A 22,089-nucleotide genomic window follows, 5' to 3' on the forward strand; every position below is an offset into this window, starting at 1 on the left:
GCAGACTGCAGACTCAGATTGAAAAAAAATATGGCGAAGAGATTTACTTATCAAGTGTTGCCAAACGATAGAGAAAAAAAAGGTTCAAATTCCGATGATGTGTCCTCTCACAAAGCCAAACAAAGCCGAAAGTTCGCACCGAGTCGAAAGTGGACAGGGACTTTTCTCTATTCTTTCCGAAAAATTACAAAAGTGGTAATTTTACGAAAGGACACATCAACAAAATTGGTAGGAACCTCGCGTTAAACTATCTTAATTGCACTTGATTTGGGTAGCATTTCATACCTTCTCTCTAGATCTCTTTTGGTCCAAAAGGGACAATTTTCAGCTTCCGCAAAACCAATGTCAACCTTGACTGGCTTTCGCTGCTGTGCCCTTTCGTAAAACTACGCTCCGTTTAGCGTTGCATCAACTCAACATTTATTAATTCCTGAGTTTTAAATTAAAAGGTTAAATTTTTGTTTTGCTCTACTGTATATATGTACGAAACAATCTTGAGTCAAACGCTCTGACTTTTGCTAACACACATTTCTCCATTTCAACGTCTCTCGAAGCCCATCCCGAGGATGTTGCGCGCCGTGGAAAACACGGAACTGACCGCACTCTGGAGCTGCGCCGTCGCGTCCTCGGACTTTAGCAGCAGGCTGTCCATTTTGCTGCCCTCTTGGACGCGATGCTCCAGGAAGGACCAGGTCCTCGCGTAATCGGGTGAAGCGTCCTGCAGCATGTACAGTTCGGTCATTTTGTAGATGCCGGCCAGGCCAATTCGGCGCGTGTACCAGTTAAAGTCGACCGATCGGTCCCCGGCGTAGTAGCAGATGTTGTCCGAAATTGTTAGCACGTTGGACAGTGCGATGGTAACGTTTTGGGGGAGCGTCATGAGGGCCATGGCTTGGGGCCACTGTTTCATGTACGGGATCAACATCCGCAGGCGCACCTCGATGGCTTTTTGGGCAAAGGCGGCCGGATCTGCCGGGGCGGTGGCGCCGACCTCTTGCTTCATGTAATCGACCAGCTGTTCGTTGCACTGTTTGTGAAAGAACTGGACAATTTCGATGCCTCCCCGGGGGAACAGGCCGCTCGTCACGGTGGGATAATTAACACTTTCGGCACCCTTGGCCAGGGACTGTCGCGACCAGCCGTGGCTAGGGACAAACGCGAGGGATGCCTCCAGGATGCGGTCCTTTACGGCGGCAACCTGTGGGTCTTCCTGCTCGGGTTGATTCGCACCACCGGTGGAGGAACTTTGGTCCGGTGTTTGCTGTTGTGCGAGGAGCTGCTGCTGCTCTTTCAGCTCCTCACGAGCACGGAACTCGCTGAAGCTTTCGCGGAACTGGTTGCTTCCCGAGTCGGTGCTGTACAGCTGAGTTTGGAAGGATGTCGCTACCGATTCCGTGCTACGGTTCGTGACACGCAGAAGGTAGCTACAGGTTCGTAGCATTCTGATGTTTTGAGTAAGTCGGCTCAGTTGAGACATGTTCGAGCTTTGGTAACACACTTCTTCACCTCTCTTTGGTAATGTTGATACCCTCAAAGTTTGACTAATTCTAGAACAACGAAAATAAGCACAAACATTACAATTAGTTTATGATAAAATCGATTCAAGTAAAAGCATAGAAATTCCCATTCCCAAAAAGAAGTCGACACCCTGCAACACTTGCCAGCCGTTCACACGACCATCAATCCCCGAGAATCGTCCTGCCCAAGAGAAGCTCGATTTTCCTGTGATTCTTTTCTTCGCCCCTTTCAAAAAGACCCCAAAAAACACAATGTCCGTCCTTTCTTCTTCACATCGAACCGAATTCACTCGAAAATTAATAATGCACTTTTCTTCCTTTTTCTCCCTCGCTCTTCCGTCGTCGTCGTCGTTGTCCGCACACACAAGTGCTGTGGCTGGCCAACAACGCAATGGCCTCCGTCGCAGTCGTTTTTGGCCAGACTTGCTGCTGACACACACTCCTTTTTTTTGCTGCTGCTGCGACAACGGCAATAATCAGTCTGGCTGGCTGCAGAGTTGCCACATTTGCTCAGTCGGGTAAGGAGAGAGGATTCTGGCTGGGCAGCATTAGGTTGGGTTTTTGATGAAGAAAAAAAAAAAAACTGTCCGCAAGGTCTGAAAATTTTAAAAAAGCTTTTCACGTGATTTATGGATGACCAATAGGTAAACATAAAAAATCCATGCTGCGATGAAAAATGTCTAATTGGCACGATATTTAGTTTAGCTGAAGAGCGCAAAACAGTTCTAATTAAAGTGGCCAGGCCTACTGCGTAAAGTTTACCAAAGAGATGATTCGTTGAATTGAGTTGAGTTTGAGCATGACATGAATTTTTTAACGTTTTATACGAAACATCAGAAGAAAAACGTTGACCAACTAAATTTATTGATTTGGAAAACGTGTTGCTTAAAAGCTAGTACGGAGCTGGCAAGAAACGCAGGTCTCCATTCAAGATTTCTCCTACATGTCCGAATTTTGTAAAAGAAAAGTTCGAGCCAAACATTTCATTAGGGCACAAAAGCAAAAACTGCGATTCGAGAAAATCGCTTGCAAAAAATGGACAACTTGTTTCAATTCCTATTTAAAAAATAAGCATGACTGATGGTATTTTTACTGATGATTCGATAAAACACACCATTATCCTCAACTCTGCTTTACTGCTTCTTAATTTATGTTGATTTTCGCAATAAAACTCATAATTTTAAAAAATCTCGTTATTAGGCCCTTTTAGCTTTCCAACTGCTGTTCATAATGGGCCCTTTCTAAATGCAATTTCGAAGAGAACTAAAAGGGCACTAAAGCGCTGTCACCGGATTGTTGTTTTGAATGATGTTTATGGGCCCTTTTGTTTAGTTAGAAATCTAGAGTACTTTTTCAAAAGGTCCTATGTGCAAAAACCTCAATCTGAGAAATTTGATGACAAAGTTTTGGTGCACATTTTTAAATCTCATTTAAACACGCTTGGGTATTTTTCGATTCTGAAAACGCCCAAATGGGTCTAGAGTTATGCTTTTCAAGTATGCAACTCGGGATCATATAAAAGTTAATATTACACTTAGTTCTGAAGCAATTTGGTTCATACAACCTACGAGTGCACATAGGACACGTTCATAGGACAAATTTTGCACATAAGACTTAACGCTTTGGACTATATTCATGTGGCATTGCACATAAAACTTTATGAAATAAAATTTAAATCTCGATTTAAAAAAACAATACTTTTTTGATAACAGTGTATGTCCAACCCTCTCGCAACGTGTAGGCAACAGCTGATGAAGAGCATGAAATATTTCAATGCTTCCAGCGCGTGAGAGGAGAGAGAAACCGTTATAACCAATCAGACTTCTGTCAGATGGGTGGCGGGTAGGATAATTTACGATGTTAAATTAACCAATGCGCCAATGTAAACAATGATTATTGTTTACTTTGGCGCATTGGATATTTTGACATGGAAAATTGTTCTATCCGCCTATCATGCTGTGAGCGCACATACTACTGTTGTGTTTAATTTTTTAAAGCAATAGCAATCAATGTACGGTCGAATACAGGTGCGTTTTTTATGGATAAATAATAAGGTGAGATTGTACATCGAATAAAATAATTTCAGCAACTGCAAAGCTTTTAGCTTCATTGCGTCAAAAATTAAATAGGACCACCGTTCGATCTTGCGCTGCGCTTGGCGGGAAAGGGGACGGCCAAGGGCTGTCGAATCTGGTACCTGGACGTCGAGGATGTCCTCTACATCGACGTGGTCCTCTCTGGTCGGCCCTCAATGACTCTGTTCTCGTGCATCCCGGCGTTGACATCGCGTGCTGGTATCACGGCTGGTATCAAAGCTACAAACAAAGGACAATCGGCTCAGAAACAACTCCGCCAACCTGCGCAAACGAGAATTTGTGTACAACTTCAGGAAGGTGATTTTGAGCAGAATTCAAACAAAACAATGTAATTGGGCCAATATGGGTTTGTAAAGAAACCTAATGTAAACATCCACTGACGTGCTCTCACCAAGTCGGCCTGGGTTTGATACCAGAAGGTCTCGGTGACATTTTGTGAGATGAGATTTGTTTAATCACGCCTTCCGTCGGACAGGAAAGTAAATGTTGGCCCTATCTAACCTAGAGGTAAGGTCGTTAGCTCAGTCCAGGTGTAGGAGTCGTCTCCCTGGGTCTCCTGCCTCGGTGGAGTCGCTGGTAGGCAGTTGGACTCACAAATCAAAGGTCGTCAGTTCGAATCCCGGGGTGGATGAAAGCTAAGGTTTAAAAGAGGTTTGCAATTGCCTCAACAATCAAACCTTCGGACACCTAGTTTCGAGTATTTCATCTCGCAATCGAGTTGAATTAGAGCTAATTTAATCAAACAAATGGGCATGGTTGTGTCCCCGCTGATGGACGGATATAAAGACTTTTTATAGAGAAAAAAACAAAACCTGTTTCCAAATTGAAACAAATCACCTTCCTATTATTTGAATTCTATCCCTTGAACAAAAAGATAGCCCAATCAATTTTAAACATTTTTTTGTATTTTCACAGTTTATACAACACATTCACATCGTATTCTTTGTCTTCATACTCCTACAACCTACATCTAAGTACCATCTTCTTCCTCTTCATCCGGACTGAAAGATCTGTTTATGGAGTTTTGCCGACACAACACGATCCACGGCATCAGCCGCATTGGATCGCGGCATCGAATGCTTTTGAGAAGTTCTGTAAAAGTTCTGCTCTGTCGATGTACGACTGTGGAAAGCTGATCGACGGGATGTACCGAAAGTGGGATGAAAATCCCGTGATTGTAACGTTTGACAAGGTCACCCCAGTTTGGGCGATTCCGTTTCCGGCCGTGACGATCTGCTCGGAGACGAAGGTCGTATGGAGCAAGGTGAACTGCGTCACTCTCGTCCAAACTTTGATCACCTCCATCACATGGTGAATCGTTGACTTCAAGATTCGGCAACGTTCACTGATCACTTCGATTAGCCGGTGTTTCCCGAGGCGAAGTGGGGCTTGTCGACGTTTCCGTCGACTTCGGCTGCGGTTTATCCTCAGTGGAACGCAAAACTGTAAAGAAAAAGCTTAGATTGTAACCAACAATAAGCAAAAATGTTAGATTAGCATACCGGCCGATGCCGAAACTGGACGATCCAACAATTCCTTTCCAGATCGTGTTTGGACCGAAAGATCGATTGTGCCGGGGAATGCTCCAGTTGGACCTTCCATCGGGATGCAAACTGTAAGGGATTAGACATCTGGTCTCGGGGCGTGGCCTGGCCATCCTGCAAATAACCATCGTTCTGCGAGAATAATTCACGTTAGATACTATTTGATCATAAAAAATAAACAAATACAAACCATCAACGGAAACTGCTGGAAAATTCTCAACCTCTTCTCTTTGACTATCGAGTCCCGCAGCAAATGAGGTATTCTTGATTCAGGCGTAGATGTGGGCGCGTTGAAATCGCCGAAAGTAATGTCAAGAACGGTCAAATTTCCGGAATCTTCTTTTTGTTTCTGATGTTTCGTCTCTGCAACTAAATGATTTATGTAACTTGCATCTTTCAGTTCAATTTACATACCGTTCCGTTCCTTCAATGGACTTGATGTGGGTGTCGCTTCCTTCTCTGGGTATTCCAAGTACGACAGTACCAAAGCTGGCCGTTCGGATGGCACCCGATGATCACCTGTCTTGGCATCGGTATCTTGCGGATTACACCTTGGCCCGTTCAGCTCAACCAGGGGCTTTCGATGAGTTGGAGCAGGTGGGCGAATTTTGTTTGAACTTTTCACAACTGTAAACGGAGGCCCTGAGTCGGAACTAAAGCAAAGCAACTTTACCGGAATAGAAATTCCATTTCTGGACAACCGGATCTCCCGCTGCTTGTAGAGGACCGGGAGACTTCCGTAAATGATCTTCCGCCGATAAATGACAACCGAGAAGTACCGGAGCGTGTGCAAAACACCGAGCAATGCTCACTAGTGTCAAAACAAAAAATATGTTTTTTGTTCAATCCAATTATGCTCGCCTTTGGCTCGCATTCAATCAATCCTATCTGTCAAATTCGAGAGAGGGCGGGTAGGTCGTTTTGCACTATTCCTTTCGGCTTTGGCAACATTGAAAAATTTCATGCTCTCTCCCAGCTGATGACTACACTCTGCGCGAGATTCGGATATATTGTTCATTGTACATAAATTGAAGATTGTAAAATAATTTAGTTTCATACAAAAACGACGTATAATTTATATTTTAACTATCCATTATATCTTTAACATAGGTCATTTTGATGTGAGCGTATGTGCATGATGATTAAAATATATTTATAATTGCTCATAGGTCGATTTGCTACCGTTCTATGTACACGTTCGACCAGAATGCACATAGAACAACCAGTTGGTAAAATGACCTATAACCATTTTGTTTAAAATTTATTGAGAATAGTTGTAGGTTGTTTTGTAGATAAATATTATATTTAAAAATATAAGAGTTTCAAGAAATCGGGTTAGCGGATAGTATAGTTTTTAGTACACCGAATATAATGCAATAACTAACTCAGTTTGTTTACTTTTGGCGCATAGGACCTTTTGAAAAAGTACTCTAGAAATAATGAGGAATTCAGTGGAAATTTTGATAATTGGTGAAGTTTTATGATCGAATGGAGCAGATAAGGTATGTGAAACATTAAAATTCTTCAAAAGTTTACTGAACAGCAGCCGCGGGCCGTATTCAATATTGTATTTCGACGAAGTTTTTTTTTCTGCAGAAACCCTTGGTGAAACGTTAACCAAACTTTGTTTTGAAGTGAATTAGTGTTAAGAATGTATGAAAAGTTCACTTTATAACATAGAAAGTTCCTTAACCACGAAAAACTAACGAAAAAGAAAAGGGCACAATTGAACTTTTTTTCTGGTTTGGAGTGAACATTGCTATGTGCCCTTTTGTTTTTTTGATTTTTTCAATAGGAAATTGTTTGCTATCAATCTGATTCTTGGAGGGCATGTAGGGAGTGTACTATGGAGTGGAATAGTGGAATAATCCCGAATGTTTACTTTTTGGTTTTGTGCCCTAATGAAATGTTTGGCTCGAGTTAAGCAAATTCGCTTCATCTCTTTTGTTCTGCAAGATAATCAATTGGTACCTTAACCAGCAATAATGCGCTTCCCAAACACAGACGTGAATGTCAAGTACCTAAAATGCAATATATTTCTCAGCAAAACTAGCGTTTCCCAAACACGAAATTCTTTTTCATAGTCCCTGACCACCCGATGTCATCGCAGCAACAATCCTCTCCTTCCACCCAACTGTCGCACCGTCTTCTTTTGCGTCTTTCACTTTGCGTTGCCAGTCAGCATTATTGCTGCACACACGCACTTTTTTATTCCATTTTCCCTCAACTTCCAAAAGCATAAATTTTATGCTGCTGTCCGTTGCGTGCGCGCCGTGTGTTTGTGTGTGTGTTTCTGTACACAACACACACTACGGACACAACCACAACGCACGTACACACAAACACACACCCGCACGCGACCGTGTAAAAGTACGACGAAGGAAAAAGACGAAACAGTAAGAAAAAAAAAAGAAACTTTTTCTTCGAAGCACACACGCACGCACGCAATTTTCCAACGACGAAAAACGACCTCCGGAAGCGGATTTTCCGTGGTAAGCGTCCGCGGAACGGTCCCCCGGACGGAGACGGGCAGTTTTCGACGCGAACGGGGCCCCGGAAAGGGCTGGAAAATGACGAATAAAATTTTACAAACCACACTCACGGGAGAGACGAAAAAATATGGCTGCTGCTTTCAACCGAACTCTCCTCCTTGTCGTCCGCGATGACTGTTCCGCAACACAAGGGGGCACGGTTGGTAACCGAGGCCCGATATCGGTGTGTGCGTTTTGTTGGTAACCGTCAGACACGGATGCACGCTCAAATTTGAGTGGGTAAGTTTAATTGACATTCTTAAATTTAAAAATTTATTTATCTGAACAGAATCGAAATTGGGTCCTAAAATGAAGCTTAGATTGCTGATATTATTGTTTACAGCGATAAAGCTTATTTTTCTGAGTACAATGACCCTTTGTACGACCACAAAGATTTTAAAATTGATGTTTAAATCAATTTTGAAAAATTATCCTCGCGGTCCTTCTTGACAGAAAAGCTCCTACTTGACAGCTCGTTCCAAGGGGACCATAGGGGAACAGCATCTAATTCCAGCGTGCCTCTAATGTTGGCAGGTCAGAACTTTGACATTCAATTAAAGCTAATTAAAAGCGTTTTCAATTGAAATCGAGTGATAAATAGTTCAATGAGAAGTGAGCAAGCAATTTTCTATCGAAAGTTTTGCAAAATTAGTTGTTTAAATAGTGAAAATCAGCAAATTGGATGGAGTTAGGAGCGAGTGCTTAACCTGCCAAACATACGAGAATTTCCCCTAGTTGATCCATCGAAAAAATGTTGTCTTGTCAATTTTTTTTTTGCATTAAAATGAAAAAAAGTGATCAGAAATGGTTTTTAATCGTGTTTTTTACCGTTGTACATAAAAATTGACATAGGACTTTAGTACCCAATTGTCCTATGTCAATTTTTATGTACAACGGTAAAAAACACGATTAAAAACCATTTCTGATCACTTTTTTTCATTTTAATGCAAAAAAAAAATTGACAAGACAACATTTTTTCGATGGATCAACTAGGGGAAATTCTCGTATGTTTGGCAGGTTAAGCACTCGCTCCTAACTCCATCCAATTTGCTGATTTTCACTATTTAAACAACTAATTTTGCAAAACTTTCGATAGAAAATTGCTTGCTCACTTCTCATTGAACTATTTATCACTCGATTTCAATTGAAAACGCTTTTAATTAGCTTTAATTGAATGTCAAAGTTCTGACCTGCCAACATTAGAGGCACGCTGGAATTAGATGCTGTTCCCCTATGGTCCCCTTGGAACGAGCTGTCAAGTAGGAGCTTTTCTGTCAAGAAGGACCGCGAGGTTAATTTGTCAAAATTGATTTAAAAATCCATTTTAAGCTCTTTGTGCTCGTACAAAGGGTCATTGTACTCAGAAAAATAAGCTTTATCGCCGTAAACAATAATATCAGCAATCTAAGCTTCATTTTAGGACCCAATTACTGCAATAATATTTATTTCAAGATCAACGATAGATATTTCAAGATTAACATTCAGAAGAAGTTTTCACACAGTTTTATTACAGATTTAAGCCTCATTCGCCATTAATAAATCGTGCAGCTTCATTATGTCACAATTCATCCTATCGACATTTTCTAAAACTCATCCACAGAGTAATCCAGAGGAAGCAGTCCAAACAAAAGTCATTTAAATGTTTGGCTCCGTTACGGGTTTACCACAGAGTAAGAGACAGAGTCACTACTGCCATTTGATTTTTGGTTCCACTTTGTGGTACATCGCAGGTACATCGCACGCCTGCTACCAGCAAACCTTATGGTGCCAAACATTAAAAAGACATTTCTACTGACTGCTCACTCTGTGTTACTCTGTGGGTTTACCCTTTGGACTCATAGCATCTTGTGGCGTTATGTGTTGAGCGTTACTAGCGAGGTTACTAGCCTGGTTAAGAAAAAAAAAACATCACAGTAATCTCAGGTTTTTTTCTATTTGACTTTGTTTTGACAAGTGCAAAGCCTTGAATGTCATTGGTTGTTGCAAAATGTATGTTCCTCTTTTCATCAAAATTTATAAAAATAATCATTTTGAACTCAAAGAACTCAACCAGCAGAAAAAACAGAATCTTTGTATGCAGTTTACCGAATAATCAAATACTTTGATTTGGATGTAGAGCAGAAGAATGCTGTCGGTGTTTGGGCATTCCTGGAGTCACTTCGTTATCTCAAATTTATGGACGATGCTCGGTTTGATTTCTATCTGCTCCAACCTAGGTACAGTTTAGTTAGTTTAAAGTTTTTTTTTCTGTTGTGGTTTTATCATATTCGAACTTAATGATGTCTCTGTATACGAGAAAAGGCTTGCCCTTATGTATACTTTTGAAATCAAAATACAAATACAAATACAAACAAATATTGCGAATTTCAAAGGTTTTTAGACAATCATGCAAGTTGTGAAAAGCTCTCCAACAAAGTGCACACCTCAAACTAGAGCAGAAAAAAAACTATCTAAGACACACACCCTAGTTTGAAACTGATCTAAAGTGGTCGAAAGCAACTAAGCTCAGTCGAAACACGCACCACTCTAGGTGAGCGGGGGGGAGGGGGTGGGGAGAAGGGGTATGTTTTTCAGTGTGCAAATATTTTGTGTGCAGTTATGATTTGCACAGGGGGAGAATTTGGAGCTAAGACCATCTCCACCGGGCGCGCGCAGTAAGGATTTGGAAGCGCTCCACCATCACTCATCCCCACACCGGTCGCTCACAAACGCGCTCATAAAATAGCAGCTCGACCCTCGGTGAACAGCGGGTGACCAAATTTAGTCGCCCGCTAGTAGCGCACACAAATATTTGACGTCTGCTTGAAGTGAAAGGAAAATCAAGATTTTTTTTTTTTAAATTGACTTTTCCACGGAACTGGACATTGATGATGGACATTTTCATTGTATTGGCCACAACCCAGATTGGCCCAGGTTCCCCGGGGGATGTTCCGTTGAAAGGATATTGGCGGAACGATGAATATGGGCAATATTGGTGTTAAATTTCACGATTTTCAAAATCACATATGGAAATCACGAAAATGGACATTGTGAGTGGACTGGCCACAATCCGAATTGGTCCGGGTTCCCCCGGGGATGTTCCGTTGAGCGGATATTGGTGGCACCGTATGAATATGGGCAATACTGGTGTCAAACTTTACGATTTTCAAAATCACATATGGAAATTACGAAAATGGACATTGTGAGTGGACTGGCCACAATCCGAATTGGTCCGGGTTCCCCTGGCGATGTTCCGTTGAAGGTACATTGAAGGAATTTATTTTTTGAATGTATTTAAATTGTGGATTGTGGATGACTAATTTTCATATGTTATATTCAAAATCGTGAATTTTGACACCAATATTGCCCATATTCATACGATGCTGCCAATGTCGCTCCAACGGAACATTCCCCGGGGAACCCGGACCAATCCAGGTTGCGGCCAATCTAGTTTTTTTTTGGAAATAATTACTTGTGGCTTTGAAGATTTTGGCAAATCGGTCATGCCAATAAATTAAAACATATTTTATTTCGAAACGTCAAAATAAGCTGATACACTCAACCCCCGGTGGTTGGTCACTTTTTCGTTTGACACTTTTTTAGTTTGTACCCCGTTGGTTGGTCAAAGTCAAACTAAAAAGTGACGAACTGTCACTTTTTAAACGGCGCTTACGCACACTATCAAAACAAACGTTTGGTAGTGTGTGTGAACTCCGTGTAAAAGGGGTGTCAAACTAAAAAGTGACCCCGTTCGTTTGACAACAGTTGGTGTCAAACCATCGGGGTTTGAGTGTACTCACCCCCGGTGGGGTTGGCAGTGACTATATTATCAACCCGTTTTATCAACGACCGGTGTGGGAAGGGTGACTAAACTAAAATAGTAGCGCTGTGGGTGAACAAAACAGTCACTCATTTATGTGCGCACCGGTGGAGATGCTCTAAGTGTGCAAACAACGGTAAAAAACATGATGTAAAAACATTTCTGATCCTCTTTTGTACCCCGTTGGTTGGTCAAAGTCAAACTAAAAAGCAAGCTTCCCATGCGCCAGTGCCAACGCAAACCGCGGGTTTGGTTTTCTAGCTTCGGTACGTGCCTGAACCCATTTGTGTATTGGTATCTTGGTACATCGTACCAGCGCACCACGACACTCTCGGCTCGCCCCATCGGTTTTGTGTCTGGCACTCACCCATGGCATGAACCCAGCGTGCTGTGGTACGCGCCGTGGTATTGAACCCGTTTTGTACCGCCAGCGCATACCACGGCACGTACCTCGGCTCGAACCGAGTGAAGCACCTTGGTTCAAACACCGGGTTCATGCCATGGGTGAGTGCCAGACACAAAACCGACGCGGCGAACCGAGAGTGTCGTGGTGCGGTGGTACGATGAACCAAAATACCCTCGGTTCGTGTGAGTCGGGTACGGGCGAGGGTACGGGTGTAAACCGAACAAAGCAAGCGCAAAGCAAATCCGAGGGACAAGTGAACCGCGTGTACCGCACGGTGCAGGGAAGCTTGCTAAAAAGTGATGAACTGTCACTTTTTACACGGCGCTCACGCACACTATCAAAACAAACGTTTGGTGGTGTGTGTGAACTCCGTGTAAAAGGGGTCTCAAACTAAAAAGTGACCTCGTTCGTTTGACAGTTGGTGTCAAACCATCGGGGAATGAGTGTACATAAAAAAATACATAGGGCTTTCGGGCCCTTTTAAAACAGTGTTAGCAGAACTAAAAAGCAAGATTTTAAACATTAATCTAATCAAAAGCATTCAATTGGTTTGGAAAATCAGAAAAGTTAATCACGCATTTTTTAAACAATCCAAGCAATGTTAAGCCATCAAAACAAAAAAAGCAAACACACTGATTCAGAATCACCTAAACTTGGTTGAAAGATATTTCGCGAGTGATAAACTTGCTCAATAGGGTCATAAATGCCTAAGTAATACTTTTTGCCTAAGTAATTTTTTATTAACAAAAAACACTAGATTTGTTTGGCTAGAAATTCCTTCCTGAGTCCTTTTGGGCCGGTATGCTCTTCAAAAGAAAGGGGGTCAAGAAACAGATTTACGAACGGCAGAACAAAAAAGAGGAAACGTTTTCTTGGGGCTTTTCTTCACCCTCTCTGGCTTGCTTTCGCTACCGCTGCTGCCCATTTGAAATTTTTCTTGACCGGTTTCTTCCGAAGTGCATACTTTACATTTGAGCAAATCGACTTGTTTTAGCTAGTCTGAGTGAAATTCACTCAAATCTGATAGATGGTGCGTTTACGCATTTCTGAGCAGGTTCGGTTTTTGAGAAACTCAGTGATTTTGAAGTTGCGTGTACATGAGTGTGTTGGAGGTTACCAAAGTTTGACAGTTTGCCTTAGCAAATATTTGCAAACAACGCAGAAGTTTTGAGATTTTTTCTTAATTTGTAATTGGAACTTATTCTAACTTTATTGATAAAATATTTATAAGGAAATCGAAATGTCCACCAAATCATCCAACAGCTTGGATACTCGTGCCGAGCTGGCTGAACTGGTGAAAAGAAAGGCGGAAATTTCGGTAAGCTATTCGCGTCGAATGGCGCCAAGCTTGGTCAATTTGTTTACGTTTAAAGCGCTGCCTCTTCCACAGGAAACTCTCGCCAATCTTGAACGGCAGATTTACGCGTTCGAAGGTTCCTACCTAGAGGACACCCAGCTGTACGGGAACATTATCCGGGGATGGGATCGCTATCTGACCACGAACAAAACTACCAACTCCAAGGCGGACAAGCGCAACCGGAAGTTCAAGGAGGCCGAACGACTGTTTTCCAAGTCTTCCATTACTTCTATGGCGGTTCGTTGCTGAAGCTGCCTTTATGCGAGGGCTTTCGATTATAAGTTTGCTCTCTTTTCTAGGCCGTCAGCGGTTTGGTGGACCCGAACGACGCCAAACACGACCGTAATGGCAGCGAGTCCGATTCGATGACCAACGACGATTCCAGCGACAATCAGATTGGCGCAATCAATTCAAACTCTTCGCTCGGGTCGGCGCACGACAACACGCTGAAGAACGCGGCCGTCAGCAAGAGTCTCAACTCCTCGAAGAGCAGCGCGATTGAAAAGTCAACCTCGTTCCTGACCCGACCGGCTACCCCTACGGACACTCCGAACACGTCCACCGCGGCACTGGCCAAGGAGGTCAGCACGCCGAGCAGTACCGCCAAGCACAAGGCTAGCGTGGGATCGGTCAAGAAGAGCAACAGCTCGAACAAGAAAGTTCGGCATCGCTAGAGAGAGGGTGAGTTTGAAATTGGACATAACAATTATTGAAATATAAAAACATCTTTTAAAACTTGACTCCGTTCTTAGTATGTGATGTCGAGGTCGAATAGTTGTAAATTTGAAGACACGAACCAGTGTCGATAGTTAATTGTAAGTTTACTGAACTAATACATGGCGTAACGAATAAGGTAAATTTGATTTTGATTGTCACTTAATATCACATCCTTTCGACAAATAATCTCACAGTTTGTTTTTTATGCAAAATTCGATATATTCAGTAAAATGCTTTTATAAATGCCAAAGTTTCAGTGTTGACGTCGGTCCTTTACCAATTCTTTCCTGGTACAACTTTATCTGGGACACATCGCGTGACGGCCACCGTCGATCGGCAGACTTGCTCCGGTGATGAACGATGCCGACTCGCTCGCCAGGAACACAATCGCATCGGCCACTTCCGAAGCCTGGCCGGGGCGGCCCATGGCGTGGGTATTCCTCGAATGCTCCAGGAACTTCTTGTACGTCTCCTCGTCCATTCCTCCGCGCTTGTGAAGATTCGTTACGGTGACACCCGGGTTGACACAGTTGACCCGGACGTTCTTAGCGGCCAGCTCCAGTGCTACACAGCGCGTGAACTGATCCACCGACATCTTGGAGATGTTGTACGCCAAAACGCCCGGAAACGAGCGAATTCCGTTGACGCTGGACACGTTGACGACGTTTCCCTTCGACTTGATCAAGTGCGGCACCGCCAGCATCGTAAGATGGTAGATCGAGCGTATGTTGGTGTTCATGACCCGGTCAAACTGCTCCATGCTTGTCGTTTCGATGGTTCCGGTTTCGATGATTCCGGCATTATTAACCAGAACGTCCAACTTGCCGTACTTGTCCAAGGTCGCCTTCAAAATACGCTCATTATCCGCTTCCTTCGTAATGTCTCCATCAACAACAAACGGAGCACTAGCCGCGCCCTCGGAACACTCCTTCGCCACTTGGTTGAGATTTTCCAGCTTTCGACCGGTCAGAGCCAGCGAAGCGCCCAGCTTGGACAGTTTCAGTGCGGTGGCCGCTCCAATGCCGCTGCTGGCCCCGGTAATGAGGACGACTTTACCGGCAAAATTCATCTCTCGGATTCTTACGTAAACCAATTGCGCGACTGATAAACAAGCGGACAGCTAGCAACTACTGAACAGCCGAAATCTCTCAAACAATCATGAAAGAGTGAGCTGGTGTAATCGAGTGTAGATTAGTTTGCTGTTCTGCATTCAACTTTGATTGCCTACATTTTGGGCGTTATTTTTTGAAACGAATGAGCATCATCATTTAATTTAATTGAACGAACGCTTTTCTTAAATGTAAATAGGGGAAATCTACCCATTTTAATCCTAATAAGCGGTCGTGTTTGAATGATGCTGGATAATCTAGAGTCTCCCTTGAATTTTACTAAAACCAAGTACGCCAACGAGTAGAGCAAGTTTTTGTGAACATTTCTGTTTATTTTCACTTTCACTAAAAGTTATTCTATTTCTTTACCAAGCATTTAACAAAAAAAATTCCCAAGGGTATTCTAATCGAGGCGAATGCATTGGGCCACGCCCATTTTTCTAATATCGGCTTAGTTCTTTTTCTTCCAACACTCTGTCGAGTGTTGCCATTTGCGCTGACAGTTCAAACGAACACTCACGAAAAGTGGCATTTATAGGGAAAGTTTCCTGGCATCGCTGGCTGTGCTGCTGGTGGTGTTGACGGCCAGCCTTTGTTCTTTTGCCTTCGTCTCTCGCTCGGTTTTCTTCAGCCTTCGATTGGAATGCAAAGTGAAAATTGAAACGTCAAACGACTTGGCGCGTTTGTTTTTGATGGCGCTTGCTAATTTATTACATTTTTCGGGATTATTCTTCAAGTGAGTGCCTTACTAATGATCAAAAGAACATGTTGCCGGTAGTTGGAAGCAATTTCATATCTTAAGCGCCGTGAAAAAGTAAGCGAAAGTGAAAAGTTAATTTTGGCGATATTCATTAAGCGTTTGAGGGATTCTCGTGTGTGTCACTGTGTGTGCCAACAAAATGATGAGAAGTGGTCTCGCAAAATACAAATTATGATCAAAAGTGCATTAAATGAGATCTTTTTGGCCAGTAAGTGGCATACTCTAGGCGGTGCTGTTGCTGGTAAGTTTATAGCCCAAATAGTATTTTTGGAGCTTTAATCGAGCATCAAACTCTCCATATGACGAAGATAGGTGTTTGATTGGAAAGGGTAGATTTCCCCTATTAGAGGGGATTTACAGCTATCAATATCTCACAAAAACTTAAGCTAACAACCAACAACCAAAAACTAAAAACTTAAACCTTAAAACATAAAAAATATAAACCTTAATTCAATTCAATTCAATTCGGTTTTATTTGTGAATAATCAATTTACAATGAGTTCATTTAGGTACACAACAGAGTTTTGGTGTTCCTTTCAGCTGTGATTTACATCGTAATTCAATCGAAAAATTATTACTTATAACTATGGAATAGACAAGAGTAAGAAAAAGTTTTCAAAAAACTTACAGAAAGTGCAATGGGAAAAGGATAGATAGAGAGAAAGCTTAAAACTAGATCACAGACAAAATAATATCAATCATAGATGTGCTTGATCATCAGCTCTCCGAGGGCCAGAAATTGCTCCGCCTTGTTACGGCAGCTCCGAAACCGCGTCATCATCTCCCCCCGCGAGAGCAAAGAACTCCGGCAGGGTAAAGAGATCTTCCCCGGTGACTCCTTGCTGGGCCGCATCGCCGCTACCGGCAGCGACCACGCTGGCAAACGAACGCCCCCATCCAGGAGGGATCGCTGGGTTGTCCGCTGGAACCGTACGCTGCCCAGCTGCAGGAACGGCTGCGCTCGTACTTCGCTGAGGAGAGTGGGACGCTGCTGCTTTCTTCTTCCTCTTTTCCTGCTCCTCGAGGTAAGCCTTGCGCGCGACGCATCCGCGGTAGTTACCGGTATGGTTGCCGTCACAGTTCGCGCACTTTACGCGGGGCTTAGTCTGTTCTGCATTTTTCCCCAAGTCCGCCTTTCGTGGCAGTGCGCACGCCTCCGAGAGGTGTGACTCACCGCACTTCACGCAGCGGGGCCGGAGGTTGCAATTCCACGAGCCGTGGCCGAATTTCTGGCAACGGTGGCATTGCGCTACGTCTGTCGGGTTCTTGGTGTAAAACCGCCAGTTTACCCAAAAACCGTCCAGTGTCTTAGTCCGCCGCAGATCTTGGATCTTGACGGAGCCGCGGTCGAAGTACAACAGGTACAGGGTGTGTGTACCTGTGACTGTTGTCTTTCGCGAGAGCACTTTTATCTCCCGTGGCTTTATTCCGGCGTTCGAGAGGTGTCGCTTCAGGTCGGCGATCGGACGGTCTTGGTAACCCTGCAAGACGACCTTAACAGGGGCTTCTCTGGGTCGTATGTGTAGAAGTTGAAGTTGCTACGCTTCAGTTCTTCAAGCACCAGGTCGAAATCTTTCTGTTCAGTGTGATCACTTGCACTGCCGACTTACCGATTTTCAGACAATATCCGAGGCCTTCCAGCAACTCGTCAACATCGTCCGCCAACGTGTCCAAAACAAAAATTGAGGTGGTCTTCGTTCCGTTGGAGAATTGTTCTTTTTTGACGTCGGCACTTTTTTCCGTGCACGACCATCATCGTCGTCGTCGTCGTCGGTAGTGCTGCTACCGTCAGAGTTGTTATTTTCTTCGTCGTCGCTCAGCATCTGGAACTCGTTCCTGATGGGGATGTTGGCGGATGTTGATGTGCCACTGGTCGTGGCACCGGAAGTACCGGAACGGGTTCGCACTGGTGATCTTGGGACATATCCGGGATGTAGTAACTTTTTGTCGATGCCTTCAGCGCTGACGCTCCCCTGCGCGATGGCGGCCGACACGGCGCTGGTTTGTTTACCTTTTGCACACGGCCGGTAGACGAACTTCGCGGGTTTTTCGAGGCCGCACTCGAACTGCCACGGCCACGGCCGGCCTTTGGCATGCTGCAGGAGCAAACTCGCGGCTAATCACGGTAAACTACGGCGAAAAAATCGAAAAAACGATGGAGCACTGAGCACTTGACTGCTGCTTGCTCTCGTGCGTACACGGAGGTGATATAAACCTTAAAAAAATATAAAACTTAGAAAAAAAAAACATTATGGTACACATCAACCAAAGCTTTTGCATTAAGATTTGTAACATTTTAGTAATTTCAAAACTACGGACACTACCAATATGATTTTCTTTATTCATCCACTAAACTGCCGCTCTAATCGAGTCCGTCCCATATGTAAAAACAGCAAGCCGAGAAAAACGCAAGACAAATTTGTCCCGTCCCGTGCTAGTGAATTTTCTACGGTTTTCTGGAACAAAGTAACTGAAGTTTAAAAGTTTTTCTGAAAGTTTACATGATTTCGAACCAAACTGCACTATTAACTCAATATTGACAAAATTACATATGGGACGGACTTAATTTGAGCGGCAGTAAAGTACTGTCTTCAAAGTTATTTACAACAAAGTTTGACAATTTTTACAATCTGATTGTTTCAGGATTGGGTCCGTAAATTTGTCAATTTTGAAATAAGAAGACAACAACTTCCTTGGTTGCTGTGCACCCTTAAATAACATTATAAACTTAAAAAATAAAAAAAACCTTGAAAAACTTAAAAAAAATTACAGAAAACAAAAACTCGAAAAACCTTAAAAACCTAAAAAAAAAAATCTAAAAAACTTGAAAACTTTAAAAACTTTAAAAGCTTTAAAAACTTTGAAATCTCTTAAAAACTTAAACTTTAAAAAACAATAAAAACTTTTAAAACATTAAAGACATTAAAAACATTTATCTAATCTAATCTAATCTAGTCAGACCCTAGCGCAGCCAATGACGCCTAGCACTCTTCTTGTCATTTTTTAACATTTCTCGGGTGAGTTTTCAAAAAGCCGTAAGAGCCACCGTGACCTCTGACACTAGTTTTCGCTTTTCTCGAAAATGAAACAAAATTTCATTTATTCTTAGTATGGGGCACATGAAGGACGTGTAGATGAACAATCTCGAGCATTTTTGATATTGGTTTTTCGTAAGTAGGTCGAATACCAGCGGCCAGGCCTACTACGTAAAGCCGTATCGCAGAGATGACTCTTAATTGGGTTGAGTTTGAGCACTGAGTATTCGAACAACAACACAATTCTGAATCGACAGGGGAGGAAGAAGCGTGGAAACACACCACCCTACGCTCCGAGATTTGGTTGTATTCGTTGGAAGCACCATGCTAAGAAGGTTTGGTACTCCGGGACCCTCTGGGATGGGACATTGTATTTCCACGAATGCCCTGGACACTATTTGCCGTGGTTATAGCGCCACAACTCGCTCTTAAAGACATTAAAAACATTTAAGACATTTAATATGTACATTAAAAACATTAAAATAAAAAATAAAAACATTAAAAACATTAAAAACATTAAAAACATTAAAAACATTAAAAACGTTAAAAACATTAAAAACATTAAAAACATTAAAAACATTAAAAACATTTAAAACATTAAAAACATTAAAAAACATTAAAAACATTAAAAACATTAAAAACATTAAAAACATTAAAAACATTCAAAACATTAAAAACATTGAAAACATTAAAAACATTTAAAACATTAAAAACATTAAAAAACATTAAAAACATTAAAAACATTAAAAACATTAAAAACATTAAAAACATTAAAAACATTAAAAACATTAAAAACATTAAAAACATTAAAAACATTAAAAACATTAAAAACATTAAAAACATTAAAAACATTAAAAACATTAAAAACATTAAAAACATTTAAAACATTAAAACCTTAAAAACATAAAAAAAATTAAAAAAATTAAAAACACTAAAAACTTTAAAACATTCAAAACTTTAAAAATATTAAAAACTCTAAAAATGTTTAATACTTTAAAAATATTAAAAACTTGAAAAATGTTAACTTTAAAAATTGTAAAAACTTGAAAAACTTTATTTTTTTTTTATTTTTGAAAATTTTGAAAACTTCAAAAACTTTAAAAACTTTAAAAACTTTAAAAACTTTAAAAACTTTAAAAACTTTAAAAACTTTAAAAACTTTAAAAACTTTAAAAACTTTAAAAACTTTAAAAACTTTAAAAACTTTAAAAACTTTAAAAACTTTAAAAACTTTGAAAACTTTAAAAACTTTAAAAACTTTAAAAACCTTAAAAACTTTAAAAACTTTAAAAACTTTAAAAACTTTAAAAACTTTAAAAACTTTAAAAACTTTAAAAACTTTAAAAACTTTAAAAACTTGATAAACTTAAAAAAAAATTAAAAACTTTAAAAACCTAAAAATCCTAAAAACTTTGAAAAATTTAAAAACTTTAAAAACTTTTAAAGGTTTTTATAGGTTTTTATAGGTTCGATCCCAGAAGGTCCCGGTGGCAAATTCTGAGACGAGATTTGTCTGATCACGCCTTCCGTCGGATGGGGAAGTAAATGTTGGCCCCGGTCTAACCTAAAAAGGTTAGGTCGATAGCTCAGTCCAGGTGTAGGAGTCGTCTTCCTAGGTCCTGCCTCGGTGGAGTCGCTGGTAGGCAGTTGGACTCACAATCCAAAGGTCGTCAGTTCGAATCCCGGGGTGGATGGAAGCTTAGGTGTAAAAAGAGGTTTGCAATTGCCTCAACAATCAAGCCTTCGGACATCAAGTTTCGAGCAGGAATCCCGTAATCGGGAACGCCAAGGCAATGCTGTAGAGCGAATAATTTGTTTTTTTTTAGTTTTAAAACTTTTAAAACATGGAAAACTTTAAACTTAACGGTACACATCAACCATAGCTTTTGCACCCAAATTTCTGTTACAGACATTTCAGTATTTTCAAAACTTCGGGAACTATCGATGGAATTTTTCATTCATCCCCTGAATAAATGCCTTCAAAGTTATTTAGGAACCATCCATAAACCACGTGCCGGGACCCGTGGTGTAGAGGTAAGCGTGATTGCCTCTCACCCAGTCGGCCTGGGTTCGATCCCAGAAGGTCTCGGTGGCATTTTTCGAGACGAGATTTGTCTGATCACGCCTTCCGTCGGACGGGAAGTAAGTGTTGGCCCCGGACTAAACCTAAAAAGGTTTGGTCGTTAGCTCAGTCCAGGTGGAGGAGTCGTCTCCCTGGGTCCTGCCTCGGTGGAGCCGCTGGTAGGCAGTTGGACTAACAATCCAAAGGTCGTCAGTTCGAATCCCGGGGTGGATGGAAGCTAAGGTGTTAAAAGAGGTTTGCAATTGCCTCAACAATCAAGCTTTCGGACACTTAGTTTCGAGTAGGAATCTCGCAATCGAGAACGCCAAGGCGATGCTGTAGAGCGAATAATTTGATTTTTTTGATTCATAAACCACGTGAACAATTTTTGGAATTTCAGACCCCCTCTCGTGCATGGACAATGTCCATACAAAATAAATCTTTTTTTTTTTATGGAGCGTGGACAATCGTTTTTACTTCGAAATCGCTGTTTCTTCATAAGGATTTGACTTAGGACAATAGTCAGTCTGGATACTTTTATGCAAAATTATCTAGAGAGTTGATTTCCGTGATCGGTTTTTGAAAAATTTGACGCTTAGATCACTTAAAAAAAACAGTTTTAATAAATGATTTTTGTTTTTTTAGGACACACCATCCGCATTTTTTATGAGGCTTTCTGCAACATTTAGAAAAAAAATCGTGAACTTTAAATTTTAGTTTTAAACATAATACACTCAACCCAAGGTGGTTGGTCACTTTTTCGTTTGACACTTTTTGCCTTCCTCACGTTACTGAGGAAAGGCTATAAAATCACTTGAAAAATGAACTTCTCAATTAGACCTCCTAGACCCACCTTCATGTATACCTATCGACTCAGAATTAAATTCTGAGCAAATGTGTGTGTGTGTGGTGGGATGTTGATCAAAAAATTGTCACTCGATTATCTCGACATTGGCTGAACCGATTTTGTCCGTTTTGGCGTCATTCGATCCGTCTGGGGGTCCCATAAGTCGCTATTAAAAATTATGCAGTTTAGTTTAGTACTTCAAAAGTTATGCTAAAAAAACGATTTTAACAAAAGTCCGGAAGATTGTAAAAAGGGTAGTTTTTGTAAGAAAACCCGTCATGCTATACATTTTCAGAAAGGTATTTAAAA

At 41.5% G+C, this 22,089-nt stretch overlaps 4 protein-coding genes across 8 annotated transcripts in view; 1 reads left to right on the top strand and 3 right to left on the bottom strand.

Moving 5' to 3' along the window:
• The window catches only part of LOC6045925 (akirin), a 28,727-nt gene extending 20,887 nt beyond the window's left edge, over positions 1–7,840 (bottom strand). The window contains exon 1 of one of the 4 annotated variants that reach the window (XM_038262048.1): positions 7,760–7,840. The gene's annotated coding sequence lies outside the window, so the exon portion shown is untranslated. The other 3 variants (XM_001863165.2, XM_038262049.1, XM_038262050.1) reach the window with 3 other exon arrangements.
• On the bottom strand, positions 397–7,857 carry LOC6045923 (ubiquinone biosynthesis protein COQ9, mitochondrial). Its single transcript, XM_038262047.1, has 2 exons — positions 7,760–7,857; positions 397–1,547 (listed from the first exon to the last, which is right to left on the bottom strand). The coding sequence occupies exon 2, from the start codon at positions 1,475–1,477 to the stop codon at positions 539–541; it is 939 nt and encodes a 312-aa protein (XP_038117975.1). The 5' UTR covers positions 1,478–1,547; positions 7,760–7,857; the 3' UTR covers positions 397–538.
• A 5,159-nt stretch (positions 7,858–13,016) lies between these two features.
• Positions 13,017–14,108, top strand: LOC6045922 (chromatin modification-related protein MEAF6). The gene is made up of 3 exons (XM_001863162.2): positions 13,017–13,211; positions 13,284–13,487; positions 13,550–14,108. Exons 1-3 carry the CDS (start codon positions 13,134–13,136, stop codon positions 13,922–13,924), a joined length of 657 nt encoding a protein of 218 aa, XP_001863197.1. The 5' UTR covers positions 13,017–13,133; the 3' UTR covers positions 13,925–14,108.
• A 55-nt stretch (positions 14,109–14,163) lies between these two features.
• LOC6045919 (3-oxoacyl-[acyl-carrier-protein] reductase FabG) lies at positions 14,164–16,614 on the bottom strand. Of its 2 annotated transcripts, XM_038264332.1 has the most exons (2): positions 16,593–16,614; positions 14,164–15,017 (listed from the first exon to the last, which is right to left on the bottom strand). In XM_038264332.1, the coding sequence occupies exons 1-2, from the start codon at positions 16,612–16,614 to the stop codon at positions 14,266–14,268; spliced, it is 774 nt and encodes a 257-aa protein (XP_038120260.1). In that variant the 3' UTR covers positions 14,164–14,265. The 2 variants fall into 2 exon arrangements, with proteins under 2 accessions (XP_038120260.1, XP_001863196.1); XM_001863161.2 differs by lacking the exon at positions 16,593–16,614 and having other exon boundaries at positions 14,164–15,125.
• Positions 16,615–22,089: the final 5,475 nt, after the last annotated feature.

Source organism: Culex quinquefasciatus, chromosome 3, assembly GCF_015732765.1.
Source record: "Culex quinquefasciatus strain JHB chromosome 3, VPISU_Cqui_1.0_pri_paternal, whole genome shotgun sequence".
Taxonomy (NCBI): domain Eukaryota; kingdom Metazoa; phylum Arthropoda; class Insecta; order Diptera; family Culicidae; genus Culex; species Culex quinquefasciatus.